General features: G+C 42.0%; 2 protein-coding genes across 2 annotated transcripts in view; one reads left to right on the forward strand and one right to left on the reverse strand.

Moving 5' to 3' along the window:
* Positions 1-9921, reverse strand: part of LOC134457729 (integrin alpha-2-like) — a 32610-nt gene extending 22689 nt beyond the window's left edge. Inside the window, exons 1-7 of the mRNA XM_063209705.1 lie at positions 9868-9921; positions 9541-9616; positions 6300-6423; positions 3306-3415; positions 3054-3142; positions 1572-1686; positions 220-344 (exon numbers count right to left, since the gene is read on the reverse strand). Of these exons, the coding sequence (XP_063065775.1) occupies positions 220-344; positions 1572-1686; positions 3054-3142; positions 3306-3415; positions 6300-6423; positions 9541-9616; positions 9868-9921 (693 nt within the window). The remainder of the gene's footprint in view (positions 1-219; positions 345-1571; positions 1687-3053; positions 3143-3305; positions 3416-6299; positions 6424-9540; positions 9617-9867) is intronic.
* Positions 9918-14550, forward strand: spra (sepiapterin reductase a). Its single transcript, XM_063210488.1, has 3 exons — positions 9918-10426; positions 11153-11443; positions 13740-14550. The coding sequence occupies exons 1-3, from the start codon at positions 10072-10074 to the stop codon at positions 13928-13930; spliced, it is 837 nt and encodes a 278-aa protein (XP_063066558.1). The 5' UTR covers positions 9918-10071; the 3' UTR covers positions 13931-14550.
* The last annotated feature ends 2950 nt before the right edge of the window (positions 14551-17500 follow it).

Below are 17500 nucleotides of genomic sequence, written 5' to 3' on the forward strand. Positions count from 1 at the left end.
GGCCATATAGGGGGCCCTATCAGTGTGTTGCCCTGGGGCCCTATGTGCAATTGTTCCGCCACTGGAGATACTGTTAAATTGTGCAGAAGCTTGCAGGAAGGCAGGTGCAGGCATAAGGTAGAAAAACTTTGTCAATGAATGAGCAATAAGCAAACACAGCACACATTTCCTTTTTTTTGGATGAAAACTAATTTTGTCAACACTACTGTAGATACTTGCCTGAGTTTTATCGGGTCCTATGTCCAGGTTTTCTAGAAGTTTCTTGAGGAAAGCAATGACTGGTGGCCAGGGGTAGATGCTATCTGAACCATCCAGGACAACCACCACATCCACTGGACCGCAATCTGTTCATCAATGTACAGTATTAATGCACTGGGAACATACTGTATTCATTTTATATCATTTCACATTTTGTTCATCATGGGACATGCAACCACTTGGAACATATTATCTCATTTTAAAAACGCTTCAAAGTCGGGTTAAGAATGAACAGTATGAAACATCTGGGAACATATATAATTGTTTCAGTCTGTTTATCACCAATGACCAATATATAACTTGGAGCACATTTTTTGGCTGTTCCACTATGTCAGGGGTCGGCAATTAAGTTTGTTCCCGGGCCAAGTTTTTTTCTGACAAGGGCATCGCGGCCCATAGCCATTCTTTTGTACTTGGGGAAAACATTTTGTTATATTATTTTACATTAGCATTAATTTAAACATTTACTTTCTTCTATACACTGTTATTATGCTGACTGCTGCATCTCCTGGCCTCTCAAGAAATAAGCAACCTGCCGTAACTAATTTATACAATAGCCTGTTTATTATTTTGGATAATGTGTTTCATGAGCTGAAGATTGCTAGCATTATGCAAAATATCATTGTCAAAAGCAAGAAAAAAAAAGTTGATTCCAAATGCAGTACCTAGAAAGAAGAATAGAAGGAAAGGTGCTTTCATCCTGCCTGCATTTTTTCAAATCAGTCTATTTGATATTAAATCCAACCGTTTTATGCTTTTATTAGGGCTGGGACTCGATTAATATTTTTAATCGCATTAACTAGACTACTAGAGGCTTTGAAATTATTTAATCGAAATTAATCGCATTTTGATCTCATATCAATATCTGACTTGAGGACAGTGAGGAGTATTTTTCACATGGATTTTGAATGACAATACATAATAAATATAATATTGTTTATGTTTAATTAACCAAGATCAACAAACCAGGGCACATTTTCAGGCAAGAAGGAGACAGGGCACTTGTTTTCCATAAAATTATGTGCAAACACATGTCAATTAGTGCTACCTAGTTCCAACCTGTGCATCAAGTAGGCTAAACAGTTTGCAAGGATGTTTTACCAGTTGCTTTGGTCATGTTACTCATCAGCTACCGTTTCATAAATGTTACACATTTTTTGGAATAAACATGATATGTAAAAAATAATACTTAAAAAAAATGAACATCCGCTGGCAGGCCAGATACTGTATGATTGGTGGTGGGCCAGATTTGTGGTGGTGAATGAACAAAACATTTGCAGAGCTGTGAAGTGTGAGGTGAATGAGTGTCTTACTCAGGCGGACGGGGGAGAATGGTCTCAGCGAGCTGAGTCGAGGGCTGACCTCCACACACAGTCCGGGGTAGAAGAAGTGATTGCCACACTTGCGAGCCCAGAGTGGCCCACAGGCCTGAGGAGATCCACAGAGCACACATGTACATGTAAAGATAAAAAACACTATTTGAGGCACTCCTTACATGTAGCCAGTGTTCAATAAAGGGTTTTTAACTTTAGTAAGGAGTGCCTCAAATAGTGTTTTTTTATGAGCACCCTTTTCTTACAAATTGGATACAGGACCCAGTGAACATGTACATGCCTTGATTATTGCCAACGACTCCCACAGAACACCCATGTGTACTGTACAGTTTAACTTCACATCATCATCTGGGATACTTGTGACTCAGTTAAAAAAAGACCATTTTGGTTACAGGTTGCAGGTTACATTGGTGACAGTCCCTGGAGCAGTGTGGGATTAGGTGCCTTGCTCAAGGGCACCTCAGTCATGGAGTGTGGTAGGGAGTGGATTTGGGGGGATTTGAACCAGCAACCCTCTGATCTGAAGCCCATCTCCTTAGAGCAGTGGTTCCCAACCTTTTTCTTAAGGGACCCATGTTTTTACTATTGTAAGCTTTGGTGACCCGACCACGCGAGCGCCCGCACGAGACGGAGTCTCAAGATGCCCTCTGTTTCCTGGGAAAAATTCCTCAATTTGTCTTTGGTCAAATATAGAATAAATGTCTAATGTAGCACTTACAATTTGTTGCGTCTATGCATTTATTAGTTAAATGCTTTGTCTTTTATTCAACATGGGCTATATATATTTAAAACGAAACCCCTTAAAATCAAGAGGGCTCTGCGACCCCCTGTGGATCTTTGGCGACCCATAAGGGGGGTCCCGACCCATAGGTTGGGAACCACTGCCTTAGAGGGACACTGTGCAGGAAATGGTCAAAAAAGGTACTGCAACTATGCTGCTCATTGAAACTGTGTCGCCTATTGCCAAATTTGACCTTTTCATGATAGTTTACTAAGTAATAAACTAATATTTTCTAGTAAGGCCCAAGCGCAGTCATTTTTGCAGCTAAAAATGGCTATTTCTGGAAATTCAAAATGGCGGACCATGGAGAAGATCCCCTTTTCATGTATGAAAAGTGCAATTTTTCCAGTCATAATGAATACTTAGAATTTCATGGTGGTGGTAAATATTCATGAAAAAGGTAACATTTGCGAATGGGTAGCATGAATTCTGGAAATAAACAACTAAAAATCTCACACAGTGTCCCTTTAACCACTAGGCCAAGGCCACGACTGCCCACATACTGGGCCACTTAGGCCATGTAGGCCCATATACAAATCTCTTCATCATCAAATATGAAAGTGCTAGAATTATATCAAAGCGGTTTCAGGCAGCTACCAAGTCCGCAGATAGTTTTACAATGCTTACAGCAAAGTATTAGATGTGCTTTTTTGTACATTACTGCATACTATGTATATTACCATGAAAGCCTTGTCTGTGTGGCGTGTTAGCATCAAGCCCAAACTCATGTTAGCGTTAATGCTTTCCACACCTGGTATGGTGGCTGCATCTGAAATGGGAAAAAGTAAAACATTCTGTAAATAATTTTATTTACTGTAGCCTACACAATAACATATTTAATTTCCTAGACAGTGATATACTCAACAGAGAGAAAAGGTGTCTTCCATGTTGAGATGTTTGTTACATGCTATACCAACAAACAGCTGGCTTACTATGAAGATTCAGCTGCTCACAGCTGGATCCTTGGCCTGTGAGCTCACACATGTGTACGTCCCCTTTCCTGCTCCCGGGACTTCCACTCCAGGGAGACCCCACCAGCAACCTACAGACGGGCAGGGAAGCCGACAAGGGGGACAAAGGGGTCAGTTGTCCCGGGCCCAGGGAGATGGGGGGCCCATAATTGGTCCCTCATTACATTGAATGTATTGGAATGGGGGGCCCTTTCAGATGACTTTGTCCTGGGCCCAGCCAAAGCTGTCAGCGGCCCTGCAGAGCGGTATATACGGTACAGTGCATACACTCATAGTACATAGGCAGGCCTACACTGTGTTAAAGAATATGCAGAGAACAAACACAATTCCTGCAGAATAGAAACATGGGGGAGGACCAGAGAGCTCTCCAACAACCTGCTGGGGACAATATACAGTACATATATGATAAAGAATATGTAACTAACTATGTGATTTAGCAAATGTCCGTCAGAATACAAATAAAAAGACATACTGGAGGGGGATACCCGGTTATCCTAACGGCAACCTTAGAGGGCAATTCTAGGGCTCACTTGGAAAAGAGGCAACAGCCTCAATGTGACTAACCTAGTAAGATAAAAGAGAAACAAGAACAAGAAAAAGAAAGAAAAATAATAAGTACGAAACATCAGAAAAACAATAGGGTCCTAAGCACCTACGGTGCTCGGGCCCTAAAAAATTACATATCATGTGATAAAGAATCCAGAACTAAATGTCCATCTGAATACAAACACACAGGAAGGAGGGAGGAAAACAAGCAACTTAGAAGCTGTAATGGATGAACTAAATAACCCTTTTGAATAACCCTTTTGAATATACGATCTTGATGTTGACTTGATTTTGCCCAAAACAGAAAGAGGTCCTCTTGTCCATGTTCATATTTTATGGAAATTGCATATAAATCTGATCTGCATCTTTTATGCAATTTTGCTCTAACAGAAAGACAGTTAGCAGAGAAACAGTCAACCAGAAAACAATGGCCCTTCCCCTCTCTAAAGGAAACGATTAACAAAACAAAGATAGCAACTAAAAGCAAAGGAGGCAAACTAACTAGCAATTGAGGTTACAATTTAAGTGTCAATGTAAACAATAACAAAACCACAAGACAATGTCCTCCAGACAAGCACAGAGAAGACATTTCCTGACTGAAGACGACTTGTGATGAATCAACAGCGTATTCAACACACATTTGGCTGCAGTGATATTGTCCTGTACAGATGTTTTGAGTGCGAGGTCCAAACACTTCAATCCCTCATTCATTTATTTGTTTGCTTGTTTTGCACAAACAACATGCTGTCTAAGAGTGTTGGGTGTTTTTCAAATGTGTGTTATTTCAACTAAAACGAGATCGACAGGCCTGAAAACCAAAGACATTTCAAGTTCTTCAGTCATTAACATTGAAATCATGTTTTAGCCTCACAAAATGGGAGCAGTGGGCATTTTGTGTGTTTCTGTGCTGCCAAACCAATGCAAAAAAGGGGACAGTCCCTACAAAACTTCCACTTCTGGTCATCCCACCAAAACCAGTTCTGGCAACAATAAAAGGCAACCAGATTTGGTTTGCTTAGTATTGTCATCCATGTGAAATCGTTTTGAACAGACAACAAACTTAGACAGTAATTGGGAAGAAAATATGTATCTAATTTATTCCCTTATACCCTTATATTTTTTGTTCTAAAATCATCATTTTATCAAATTGAATAATAATTTAGTTACTGAAACTGCAATTACAGAGGTTGGTGATACATTTTAGCACATGACATTTCGTTCATGTTTTTAATCTTACAGTCCACTAGGCCTATCGTTGAGGCTTTTCTGGAAGATCTGAAGTTTGGCAGCGAGTTAAAGACTTTTTGCCTTGCATTGTTTGAGCTGGTTGGTCGGGACTGGGAGGGGAGGGGGCAGCCATCGCCACTGGCCCGGCAGCCTTGATGTCTTCAACTCAAAGAGGTCTCGCTCAGTCACAGGATATGGGCCATTTCATCTACAGCGTGCTCTCCGACGTCCTTATGACCAGGGAAACTGGCGAGGGAGGGCGAATGAATGAGTTGTCCCGGGCCCAGGGGAAAGAGGGCCCAGAATTGTATGTATTGGGTGGGGGATTGGGGGTCCTTTTAGATGACTTTGTCCCTGGCCCGGCCAAAGCTGTCAAAGGACCTGCTGAGAACTAATGATGCAATATTCTTGGGAAATAGAGGGGAAAAGAAAGAAAGAAAAGAAAGAAAGAAGCGAATAGGGGGAGTTTCCAGGACTTTAAGGACATGCGTGCATATGTGATGTGCTTTTGCCACACACAGATTCGTGCTGTGAAAGAAAGAAGAAAAAAACATCCAGAAGTCCCAAAAGACTGTCTTGAGTTTCTTTGATCGTGTGCCACATCAGTGATATGTTGAAACAGGGTTGCGACTACAACAGGACATTAATGGACCTTTCATTTGTTAGTGCATCCACTACTAATGGAGTGTTTGCCAAAGTCAGAAGAAAGACAATACACATAACACATCATTCAATATGCCATGAGTTTAATGACTAACTGGACAAGGACTATATGATGTGTTGCAGTGTGCGTGCGTGTGTGTGTGTGTGTGCACGCGCGCGTGCATGTGTGTCTATGATCTCACCTAAAAGAACACCCACTATGCTGGAAGATATACACACACAGCGGGGTTGCTTCAGATCAAAAGAACTTCCTGATATATTTTAAATTTCAGCATCATTTTTAAGTAAACATGCTGCTGAAAGGGCATCCAGACCAAAAAAGTGCTAGAATTCCTGGATGGCCATCATAGAAGTGGATTACTTTGAGTTATTCTAGTTTAGATCAAGCATCCTTCCTCACCCACACACATCCACTCTCTCACACACACCCACACTCTCTCACTCTCTCGCCTGTGCACACACACGCACGCATGCACTCACGCACTCACGCACGCACGCACGCACGCACACACACCTTACCATTTGCCCTGGTCACTGGTGAACTGCTGAACACTGTGCCCAAACTCCTCTGATGCTGGCCCAGAGAACACTTTGGCGCCTGTGGTCCCCACATTGAAACTCCGGCAGTAAGAAATACACCAACCTGCCACAAGAGGAATACATAAAGCTACTGTTAAACTGTGCAAAAATACATTTTCTGGGATACATATATAGTATATTCAGTAATAGGCTTATGTAGATATGTATAAATAGGTAGCCTGTGCAGGTGTAACCTGGTTCTCACGCAGACGGATGCGAGCTCACAAAGTTTAACGAAGATGCACGAAGCACGAAGGGTCTGCGTGAGAGCCAGGCTAGTGCAGGTGATGGATATGATCTGACATGCTATTTCACAATCAACTCAAATATCTCTGTAAAGGCATGAGAAAATCTCATAGAGTCACGTAAAATAAAAAAATAAAAAAAACAACAGCATGCATTTCGAAATGAGTGTCCTTGTGTGCATCTCCAGTGAGTGTTAAGAGACAATATGCAGCATGATGGTGTGGGTAGAATAATCCCCTCGTCCTGACCACTACAGTATGAGTACAGCGAATTACACCAATGACTTCCCCTGTCATCACCACTGCACACATACAGAAAACATAGAACAGCATAAATGTATTCTAGCTTGATAGAGTATCAATGCAAATAATATATCATACATTCAATAAAAAATAATACACACATACAATATAAATACATAGCTTACATTAGCCTACATTATATTTCCTCACATTATATGTAATACAAAACCAGTGTATAAACCCAGAAACATGCTTGGTCAAGGGAACAGGGTAGGCAATTATGTAAGTTTTTATAGGCCTATATTTTATGTAATCGATATGTATACAAACATTGCACATAGAGGTACCCACGGGCTCAGAGAATAAAAAGAAGCCCTGCCACAATTTTGATTCCACCACCTCTTAATCAGCTGATCTTCATATGCATTCAAGGTCGACCAATTAGGCTACTTAGTATAAATTCACCTGTTGGAAATCACCTGCGTATGTTAAAAATATATTTTGGATTAATTGGTATTGTCTGGAAGGAACTGACAGCTGGCAAAATGCTATCCCGTTGTTATTGTTTTCTCCACACTCACCTGATAGGCAAATGAAGGCCATTTTTCACCAAGCGCACGCCTATCAACTAGTTTAATTGCAGCCATTTTTGTTCAAATGAATAGCCTTTAAATAGGCCTAAATTATCTCCAACTACAACCGTTTTGACTAGCTCTACTGATAAAAACAGACTAGGCATTACACATGATTCAGAGCACTCCTTTTTAAAAATATCCTACCTTGAACGACAAACAACCAGACGAACTCACACGAAATGATGGACATAGTCTTGCTAATAACTTTTCCAGACGAAACGGTTCAGCGCTGGCAATGAGTGCACGCGACGGCATCTCACCTCTCTGACTAGCGCGCGCATCCTGTGGCTGCTTAGACTAAACATTGACACACAAAAAAAACTCCCATGAAAAAAGTCCCTTTATCGAATCCACAGAGGGAAGTAGAAAGACACCACTTTTCTCTCAAGATGTGCTGAATGATTCGATTTAAAGTCATAAATAGCGTCACTCCTGCTGGTGCGTTGAGCAGAGCAGTAATAGGCTACCTGACGGTATTCGCACAGTAGGCATTAGTGTTAATTCAACACTGAAAGGCTCGATTTAACTGTCGATTTCCCAGTGTATTTGGCCCCAGAGTAGGCCTACTCTAGCCTACTTCAACAGTCAGTGATTAACACTTTTTTCGGTGTAAACTCCCCAACTTTTTGTTTCTTTTTGAAATGTTGAATATTTTAATAGCTTGGCGAGACGTAGGCCTACAGCCCACAGGTGATCTTATACAATTTCCACAATGCAGCCTCAAAAGACTCACAACTTAGAGGATGACCACTTCTGTCCAAAAAGTTTGTGCAAGATAATACTTTGATCAAAAACACTATTATTACTACTAGCATTAAAGGCACATATCAGTGTGTAATTGAAGAGAGAGAGAGAGAGAGAGAGAGAGAGAGAGAGAGAGAGAGAGAGAGAGAGAGAGAGAGAGAGAGAGAGAGAGAGAGAGAGAGAGAGAGAAAGAGAGAGATTAACAAATACAGAGAGAGAGAGAGAGAGAGAGAGAGCGATAAACACACACACACACACACACATTTCCTCGAATGTTAGCATACCAAACATTTATGTTTTATTCTTAATAGTTCTGATATGTGGAGCAGTATAATGGGATGTGTGGTGTGTGTCGTGGTATGGCATTCTGTGGTGTACTCTGGTGATTTGCGGGTGTGTGTTGTGTGATGTGCCATAGCATGTCTCGTCTGGTCTGGCGTGGTGTGATGTGTGTGTGGGATGGGATGGTGACAAGATGTTTTGTGGTGTTATAATGTGTAGTGTGGTTGTCTGATGCAGTGTTTTGTTGTGCCATGTGTGTGCGACACTGTCACCAGATTTTCTGTAATTTAGATCTTTTATTTAGGGTGTGACTTCTTGTGGAACTGATATGAGGCATGGGATTTTCCAATGTATTGGCAACTTGTACACAGTAAAATTTGCAGTGTTAATTCAACATTGTTCTGAGCTTATTATAAGTCCACTCCATTTGGTGTTAAATTCAACTCTTCGAGTGTGGAATGAACACTTGGAGTTGTATTTAAAGGTATACTGTGCAGGAAATGGTCAAAAAAGGTACTGCAACTATGCTGGTCATTGAAACTGGGTTGCCTATTGCCATATTTGACCTTTTCATGTAATAAACTAATATTTTCTAGTATGGCCCAAGTACAGTCTTTTTTGCTGCAAAAAATGGCTACTTCTGGAAATTCAAAATGGCAGACCATGGAGAAGATCCCCCTTTTCATATATGAAAAGTGCAATTTTTCCAGCCATAATGAACACTTAGAATTTGATGGTGTTGGTAAGTATTCGTGAAAAAGATAACATTAGTGAATGTGTAGCATGAATTCTAGAAATAAACAACTAAAAATGTTACACAGTGTAAGACTACATTTTGAGCATGTGTATATGACTTTGCAGTGTTAATTCAACACTCAGCGGGAATGGCTAATTAATTTAAGTACATTGATTAGATGATTATGTGTTTTATACAGGTAGAGTAAAACTGTGTATCTAACTATGTATTGTCCTTTCTGTGGGAAGGAAGCTTTATAGCCTACAGCTACCAGCAATATCAGGAGTTCCACATACCACTGAAAATTCCTTCCAGATTTCTCCCTGCTGCTGGGGCCTGGGTCAGGGAGCCGGGGTGGGGGTCATCCCTCGGCTTTATTCCATGCACTTTCACGCATGGGCTTCTGTCTTCACACCTGAATATGTTATGTCTCAGCTTTCATCTATTTAATATGGTGCCGTAAAGATGCCACATACGCCGTTTATTATTAGAGAATTATGCCATCATCGACTCTGACAGGCGTCTATAATCTTTCAGTTCTGCAGCACCAACCACCTGACGGTTGAATAAATCACATCCAATACTGTGTACACACATATCGCCCTTCATTCACGATTGGATACTTCACCCTGATTGGCTGGTTGGGGAGGCGTCACATGGATGGAGAGTGTTATCATGTGGTTCCGGATTATTCGCTGGAATAACCCGATGTGTAACCCGGTATGTGGTATGCGGTGGTGAGCTAAGTACGACTGTGTCTACTTTCTTCCATTTAGAAGGGGGGGGGAAACTACGACGTGATTCTTTGCCATCTCTTTCACGCCAAGATGCAGGGTGAAGGCTTGCCAGATGTGGTAGCAGACGGTTTGGAGGGCAGGAACTTCGGCAAAGCGGTCTGCGTAATAACTGGAGCGTCGAAAGGGTTCGGCCGATGTTTGGCTAAAGAAATAGCCTGCTTGGTCAACCCGGGGTCAGTGTTCGTCCTGGTAGCCCGGTCTGGCGAGAAGTTGCGCGAGCTCGAGGAAGAGCTAGCCGCCACCCCCGCTGGCAAGGCAGGCTTGATAACGAGATGCGTGGTCGCAGATTTGGGTGCGAAGGAGGATGTTGAAAAAGTGGTTAGTGAGATCCGAGCGACAGCATCTTACAGTGACATCAACCAGCTTCTCCTCATAAACAACGCAGGTATGAACATAATTTAGTGCATAGGCTACATTTTCCATCAGTGTTTATTAGGAATACGTACATTATTTTTTAATTATTATTTTCACAGTTGCAATTAGACACTGACAAAGCGTAACAGAATTGTAATGACCAAGTCGTAGTGCATTACTAAAAGCCTTGTGTTATGTCATAGTAGGGTATTACTGTGGTAGTCAACTTTTCAATGTCTCACACAGTGTTCCACTGTATTATTGGGCTGCGTTATGTTGTGGAGCACGACTACTACCCTTTTACCGTTTATGAAGCGTGCGTAAAGTTCTTTCAAAAGAGGGCGTCGCTATGCTGTAAGTGGGGAAATCCTGGTATTCACTCACTGGTTTAACTGAGTCACCTAACAGCTGTTAATATTCGATTGTGTGGGCCAATTATTACTTGTTGCATAGCTTGTATAAAGAAGCCACGGAGGTATGTGTGTGTGTTGCAGTCAAACAGTCCTAAGACAAAGATAGCCGCGCAATAAGACATCTGTTTGGTCAAGGGGGTTGGCAAGGTAACTGGTGATGAGACCTGTACTGGCTCCTGTCTGTTTCAGAGCTACAGAAGACATGTACCCCACACTGCCAGCAGAGGGACTCAAACATTGGTACATGGGTACATCTGCACACCAAGGATGAGGAATTATTGTTGTGTAGTGGCCTTTTAAATATAGTCTTTCTTTCTTTCTTTCTTTCTTTCTTTCTCCTCCAGCCTGTCTGGGTGACATCTCCCGTTTCGCCAGGACCTTCACCGACATGGATGAGATCAACACCTACCTGTCGCTCAACGTCAGCTCGGCCCTGTGCCTGACGGCGGGCGTGCTGCAGGCGTTTCCGCGTCGCCCGGACCTGCGTCGTTGCGTGGTGAACGTGAGCTCCCTGTGCGCCGTGCAGCCCTTCCCCTCCTGGGTGCTCTACTGCACGGGCAAGGCAGCCAGGGACATGACCTTCAACGTGCTGGCCAAGGAAGAGCCAGACATCAGAGTGCTCAACTACGCACCAGGTACAGTAGCTGCACTAGGCTGTATCAGTGACCAGGTGCCAGGTACAGTAGCTGCACTAGGCTGTATCAGTGGCAGGGTACTCAACTATGCAACAGGTACTACAGTACTGTACATTTGGCTGTATCAGTGACCAGGTACCAGGTACAGTAGCTACACTACACTAGGCTGTATCAGTGGCAGGGTACTCAACTATGCACCACGTACTGCAGTACACTAGGCTGTATCAGTGGCAGCCAGGGTACTCAAATACGCACCAGGTACAGTAGTTCTAGCTACACTACGTTGCATCAGTGACGGAAGGGCTCAACAATGCACCAGGTACTACAACACTAGGCTGCAGAGCTGGGCGGTGTACGGTTAAAAAACCGTGATCTCGGTTTACACTACACAAGGTTCTCTTTTTTATGAGAGACGGTTTTGTTGTTGTTGTTTATAGCCTAGGCTACTATGTTATGTGCGTGAGCTTCATACTCCGTGTCACACTTCCAAAGATTCTTCTAATTCATAAGTCTCTGACACTTCATTTCAACTCTGCTAAGTCCACTGTTGTTGCTGTTCTACTAGGGAATGTCACCACAATGTAAGATGTTGATTGAACTAATAAAATAATTGGTTACGCGCTAGAGGCTAGTGAGAGTGAAACATGATGAACACACATGGCATGGATGAATCATGACAAACATTTCAATTCATTTAAGACTTAGCCTACCTTTGATCTCAGAAAGTTAAATAAAAGGCAATTCTATGTGGTGCTATGTTAACAGGCTACAACAGTTATCTGATTCTTAACTGTATTTAATTACCATCCCAACTGTGTGCGCAGTGCTGTTAAGACTGCTTATAAGCTAAAGTAGCCTAGCTTTCAAATGCAATGGGCAGACAAGCATTGCTACATTGCTATATTTGTTTGAAATGATTTGGGGGCAATATGACACAAACTACCGGACAAAATACCTTCTACGTTGGATTTGGACTTTAATTCAAAGACAATATGCACACAATGTCAAGTAAATCCGTTTGTTTTCAGTGTCTGTCTTCAGTCTGTTTCGTTTCTGTCCCACTGTTGTTTACTCGCTAGTCCAGCGGCAGCGCAACGCGCCGGATGTGTTGCCAGGTGTAGAACGACAAATAAGCCATTAGTGTTGCCAGGTGTAGAACGAAATAAGCTGTTTTGGGCTGTCTTGGAAAAAAAAGCCCAAAACAGCTGCTTATAATCATTTAACCCTTCTTCCTTGAAAAATCTATGACACCCTGGTCAAGATTTTAGGTTATTTTATGAAATGCTGCATTTTCCCCTTTGTTGGATAGGGAAATATAAACTATAAATTATAGAAAATATTATTGATATGAAAAAATGATAAAATATAAATGGAGATTAATTTAAATTCATGATTTTATCTCATTTTAACATTTAATTTGAGATCTTTTCCTCAGAAAGATTAAGATTTGGGGGGAAATCGTCGCATATCAAAAAACCGTGCAGAAAACCGTGATATCAATTTTCATCAAGAAAACCGTGATGCTAATTTTTTCCAAAACCGCCCAGCCCTACTTGGCTGTGTCAGTGGCAGGGTGCTCAACTATGCAACAGGTACTACAGTACATTTGGCTGTATCAGTGTCCAGGTACCAGGTACAGTAGCTACAGTACACTAGGCTGTATCAGTGGCAGGGTGCTCGACTATGCACCAGGTACTGCAGTACACTAGGCTGTATCAGTGGCAGGGTGCTCAACAATGCACCAGGTACTACAGTACACTAGGCTGTATCAGTGGCAGGGTGCTCGACTATGCACCAGGTACACTCTACACCTGGGGTCCAAGTCAAACGGGCACCTCCCTTCCTTTTGTTTTTGCTTGTGGCCTCTTGCCTTGGTGTTGCCTGGCCTCCGTGGAGAAAACAATAAAGTTTCCCAGCTGTCACCATAGGCAGAGCAACATCCCAATTGCAAATGAGAAAAGGACCTTTGGAATTTGCGTCCATCAGTGACGTCTGGTCTCGCATCACAAGGCCAATAGCAAAAGGAGAGGACGGCAGACACTAGTTTGAGTTGGATCCTAGGCTACATGAATGACAGTCAAACTCTTAAAAAATATACATATTTATTCAAATACTGTTAAAAAGATAGCACTTTTGCCGTCTCCCTCCTTAAACGCAAAATCCTTCATATAGAAATCAATACACACACAGAACATTCATACAAACACCTCAAACACATGACTAAAGACGACTGCGAATCAACATGTTTGACCAATAAGGGTTTCTAAATTTGAGTTTGTCTACCTTCTGCTCCCAGGTCCTCTGGACACGGACATGCAGGTGGCGGCGAGGACGATCTCGGGTGACGCTGGCCTGAAGGAGACGTGCGTGAAGATGCACGACCAGGGACAGCTGCTCACCTGCGAGGAGTCCTGCACCAAGATGCTCAACGTGCTGCTCAAGGATGAGTATCCGTCAGGAGCGCACGTTGACTTCTACGATATTTAACATGCCGTCAGGAACACACATCAAACTTAGACGATATTTACCATGGCGTCAGTAGCGCACATCAACTTCTATGATATACAATGCCCCGGGTATGCACATCGGCTGCTACAATATGCAACATCCGGGGTACACACCTCAACGTCTACAATATCTTACGCCCACCAAACACACCTCATTGTCTATGATATCTGATGGGGTAACGCTTTACTTTACGGTACAGTTACCATATGTAATTACTGTGTACTTTCTGTGTAAAAACAGGGTAACAGAGAGAAGTTACATAGTATCTAAAGGGTAAAAATGGGGTAAATACCATGAATGGGGTAACAACACGGTAACAGAGAGAAGTTTGATGATTAGAGGGTTAAAAAATACCCAGTAGTTTCATAGTAATTCTTGAGATATGTGTATTACATGGTTCTCAATTTATTCAAATGAAGTCTTTTAAATCTAAGCCCTCCCCTGTCACCTCTGGTGTCCCTCAAGGTTCTGTTCTGGGCCCCCTCCTCTTCATCACCTACCTCCTTCCCCTTGGTAATATCTTCCGCAAATTCAAAATTAATTTCCATTGCTATGCTGATGACACCCAGCTCTATTTATCTGGCAAACCCTCTGACACTCCCCCCCCCTCCCTCGCCACCTGTCCTTCTGAAATCAAATCCTGGTTCACCTCCAATTTTTTGAAACTCAATTCTAACAAAACTGAAGTCCTACTAGTAGGCACCAAATCCACCTTATCCAAAGCAGATAGTTTTTCCTTCTCTATTGATAACTCTCCTGTCTCCCTCTCCCCTCAAGTTAAGAGTCCGGGAGTCATGCTTTATGGCTCTCTATCCTTCCTCTCCCACATTAACAACATCACACGGTCTGCTTATTTCCACCTACGCAACATTAACCGTCTCCGCCCCTCTCTCACTTCCCATTCTACCTCCATTCTTGTACACAGTCTTGTCACCTCCCGCATTGATTACTGTAATTCTCTCCTCTTTGGTCTCCCTCAAAAATCTCTCCACAAGCTCCAACTGGTCCAGAACTCAGCTGCCCGCATCATTACTAAAACCCCTTCCTGTCACCATATTACCCCTGCACTGCAACATCTCCACTGGCTCCCTATCAAATACAGAATTGATTTTAAAATACTTCTTCACACATTCAGGGCTATCCACAATCTTGCCCCCCTTATCTATTTAATCTTATTCACATTGCTGTTCCCTCCCGCCCCCTCCGTTCCTCTTCCTCCATTCTCCTCTCTGTCCCCTCTGCCCGTCTTAATTCCATGGGGAATAGAGCTTTTAGCTGCTCTGCTCCTAAGCTGTGGAATGCCCTTCCCCCTGACATCCGCAACATTGACTCATTGCCCCTCTTCAAATCCAGGCTGAAAACCCATCTGTTTCAGATAGCCTTTTCTTTTTGACTCTTAAACTCTGTTTTATTTTATTTTATTTTATTTCATTTTTCAAAAAAAAAAAATCATATTCATTTATTTATTTTTTGTTTAAAATTCTGTTTATGTGTCTTGTTTTATTTTTGTTTCTCTCTGTACAGTGTCCTTCAGAGTTTTGAAAGGCGCTTTTAAATAAAATGCATTATTATTATTATTATTATTTACTTTGTAATTATCCCCTTTTACCTGCTAGATACCATGTAACGTCTTTCTGTTACCCTGTTGTTACACAGAAAGTACACAGTAATTACTGTACCGTAAAGTAAAGCATTACCCTAATGTCTACCAAACACACCTTGATTCCTATGATATACTGTATAACATCCTGGGTACGAACATCAATGTCTACAATGTATAACAAGCTGCGAACACACATCAACTGCTACGATATACATTTAATATGTACCATCATACATTTAATATGTAATATCCTGGGTACGCACCTCAATTTCTACAATATCTACAATAATGCCCACCAGATACACCTTGACTTCTACAATATACTATAACAGCAGGCACGTTGCCTGTATGAGCCATGAGCTGCCATTGGTACAGAGCTTTTTGCTAGCATTCCAGTGCTTAAATGTAGCGTTACCAGTGCTTAAATGTAACTTTGTTATTGTCTGAGATGTCTGGTCAAGAGTTTGAGTTTTAGGCAACTGTGCTTTACTACTTAAAAATTTGAAAATGAAGTCCGGCTGCCTACAACTTCTTTGACTACTGTCTGAGATCCTTCTCTGTCCTTCGATATGTGTAATGTGTTTGCTATGATTCTGACATGCTTGGAGTGTGCCATAGTAAGGTCGGTATCACACTCGAAATAGTGCCAATGTGCCTTTTTTTAAAGTGCAGAGGAGCCGCACTACCAAAAAGCGTCAGATCAGATGTGTTATGGCCCGGTGTTCTGAATTGCTGACGGATGCGAAGTGTAAGTTGCTGTAGCCATTAATGCCTATCTGCCTTTATTTTGTTGTCAGGCACACTTAGATATTTTGATATTCAGCTATTTTTGTGAACCAAGTATGTGTTTTTTAATGAATATCTGTGAAATTCCTGCAAATTCCTGAGATTTCTAGGGACCAAAAGTGTGTGTTTGTTTGTGCCAAGTACCTGTGAATTATGTGCACCAGTGACCTACTTAATGTATGTGTTGTGAAATTATACATCAGTGCAATCTTGAATAAATACATCCTCAATACAAAACACATAGTATCATGGTTTTATTCCTATTTTAGCCAGAGCAATTAGAAATGGCAACCTGGCCCCTTGTCCACAGCAACTGTAGATGCATGTGATAATGTGTTTGGCGCCATCTATAGGCAACCCAACACACTGCACTTCACTGCTTGGTTTTTGAAACAATGGGTATTTCTCAAAACCTACTGTAGTGCGCACACTTCCAAGTGTATCAGCCTAATTAGTCATGCCCAGTGATTGGATACTCTTTGGTGAACTCTATGCCATCACATCAATTGCATCACTAAGACGGCTAGACAGCGACTGTTTTTTCTGAGACGGCTGCACAGATATGGAATGGAGAGTAGGATACTGGCCAACTTCTATCGCTGTACAATAGAAAGCATTTTAACTGGTAATTTCACAGCCTGGTATGGTAACACCACTGCCCAAGACAGGAGAGACCTCCAGCGAGTCATCAAATCTGCTCAACGGACAATCAAATCAGATCTACCCAACATCCAGAATCTTTACAATCAGCGATGTCTGAGGAGGGCCAAACGAATTATAGCTGATCCGCACCACCCCAGCTACACACACTTCACCCTTCTACCATCTGCCCGGAGATACAGGTGCTTACGTGCTCACACCAGCCGACTCAGGGACAGCTTCTTCCCTCAATGTATCAGACTGTTGAATTCAAAAACACCAACATAGGAAGGAATCCACGCATCACATTTTTTCCTACTTTTTTGTTGCCTTTTTAACATTCTTTTTAACCTTTTTTGGGACTCCCAGAGCAGGGAAGCTTTTCATTGTATATATATGTTTCATATATATACACATGACAAATAAAATATATTGTATCTTGTATCTTGTAATCATTGGGTGTGACTAATAAAGAGTATCCAATCACTGGGCGTGACTAATTAGGCTGAATAAACTTGGAA

This window comes from Engraulis encrasicolus, chromosome 11 (assembly GCF_034702125.1).
Source record: "Engraulis encrasicolus isolate BLACKSEA-1 chromosome 11, IST_EnEncr_1.0, whole genome shotgun sequence".
Lineage (NCBI taxonomy): Eukaryota > Metazoa > Chordata > Actinopteri > Clupeiformes > Engraulidae > Engraulis > Engraulis encrasicolus.

What these genes read in the sequence shown, in the direction of transcription:
- spra (XM_063210488.1), top strand. Translation starts at nt 10,072, where the DNA reads ATGCAGGGTGAAGGCTTGCCAGATGTGGTAGCAGACGGTTTGGAGGGC. An exon ending in TCTCCTCATAAACAACGCAG is followed by an intron (nt 10,427 to 11,152) that starts GTATGAACATAA and finishes TTTCTCCTCCAG; the next exon opens with CCTGTCTGGGTGACATCTCC. An exon ending in AGTGCTCAACTACGCACCAG is followed by an intron (nt 11,444 to 13,739) that starts GTACAGTAGCTG and finishes TTCTGCTCCCAG; the next exon opens with GTCCTCTGGACACGGACATG.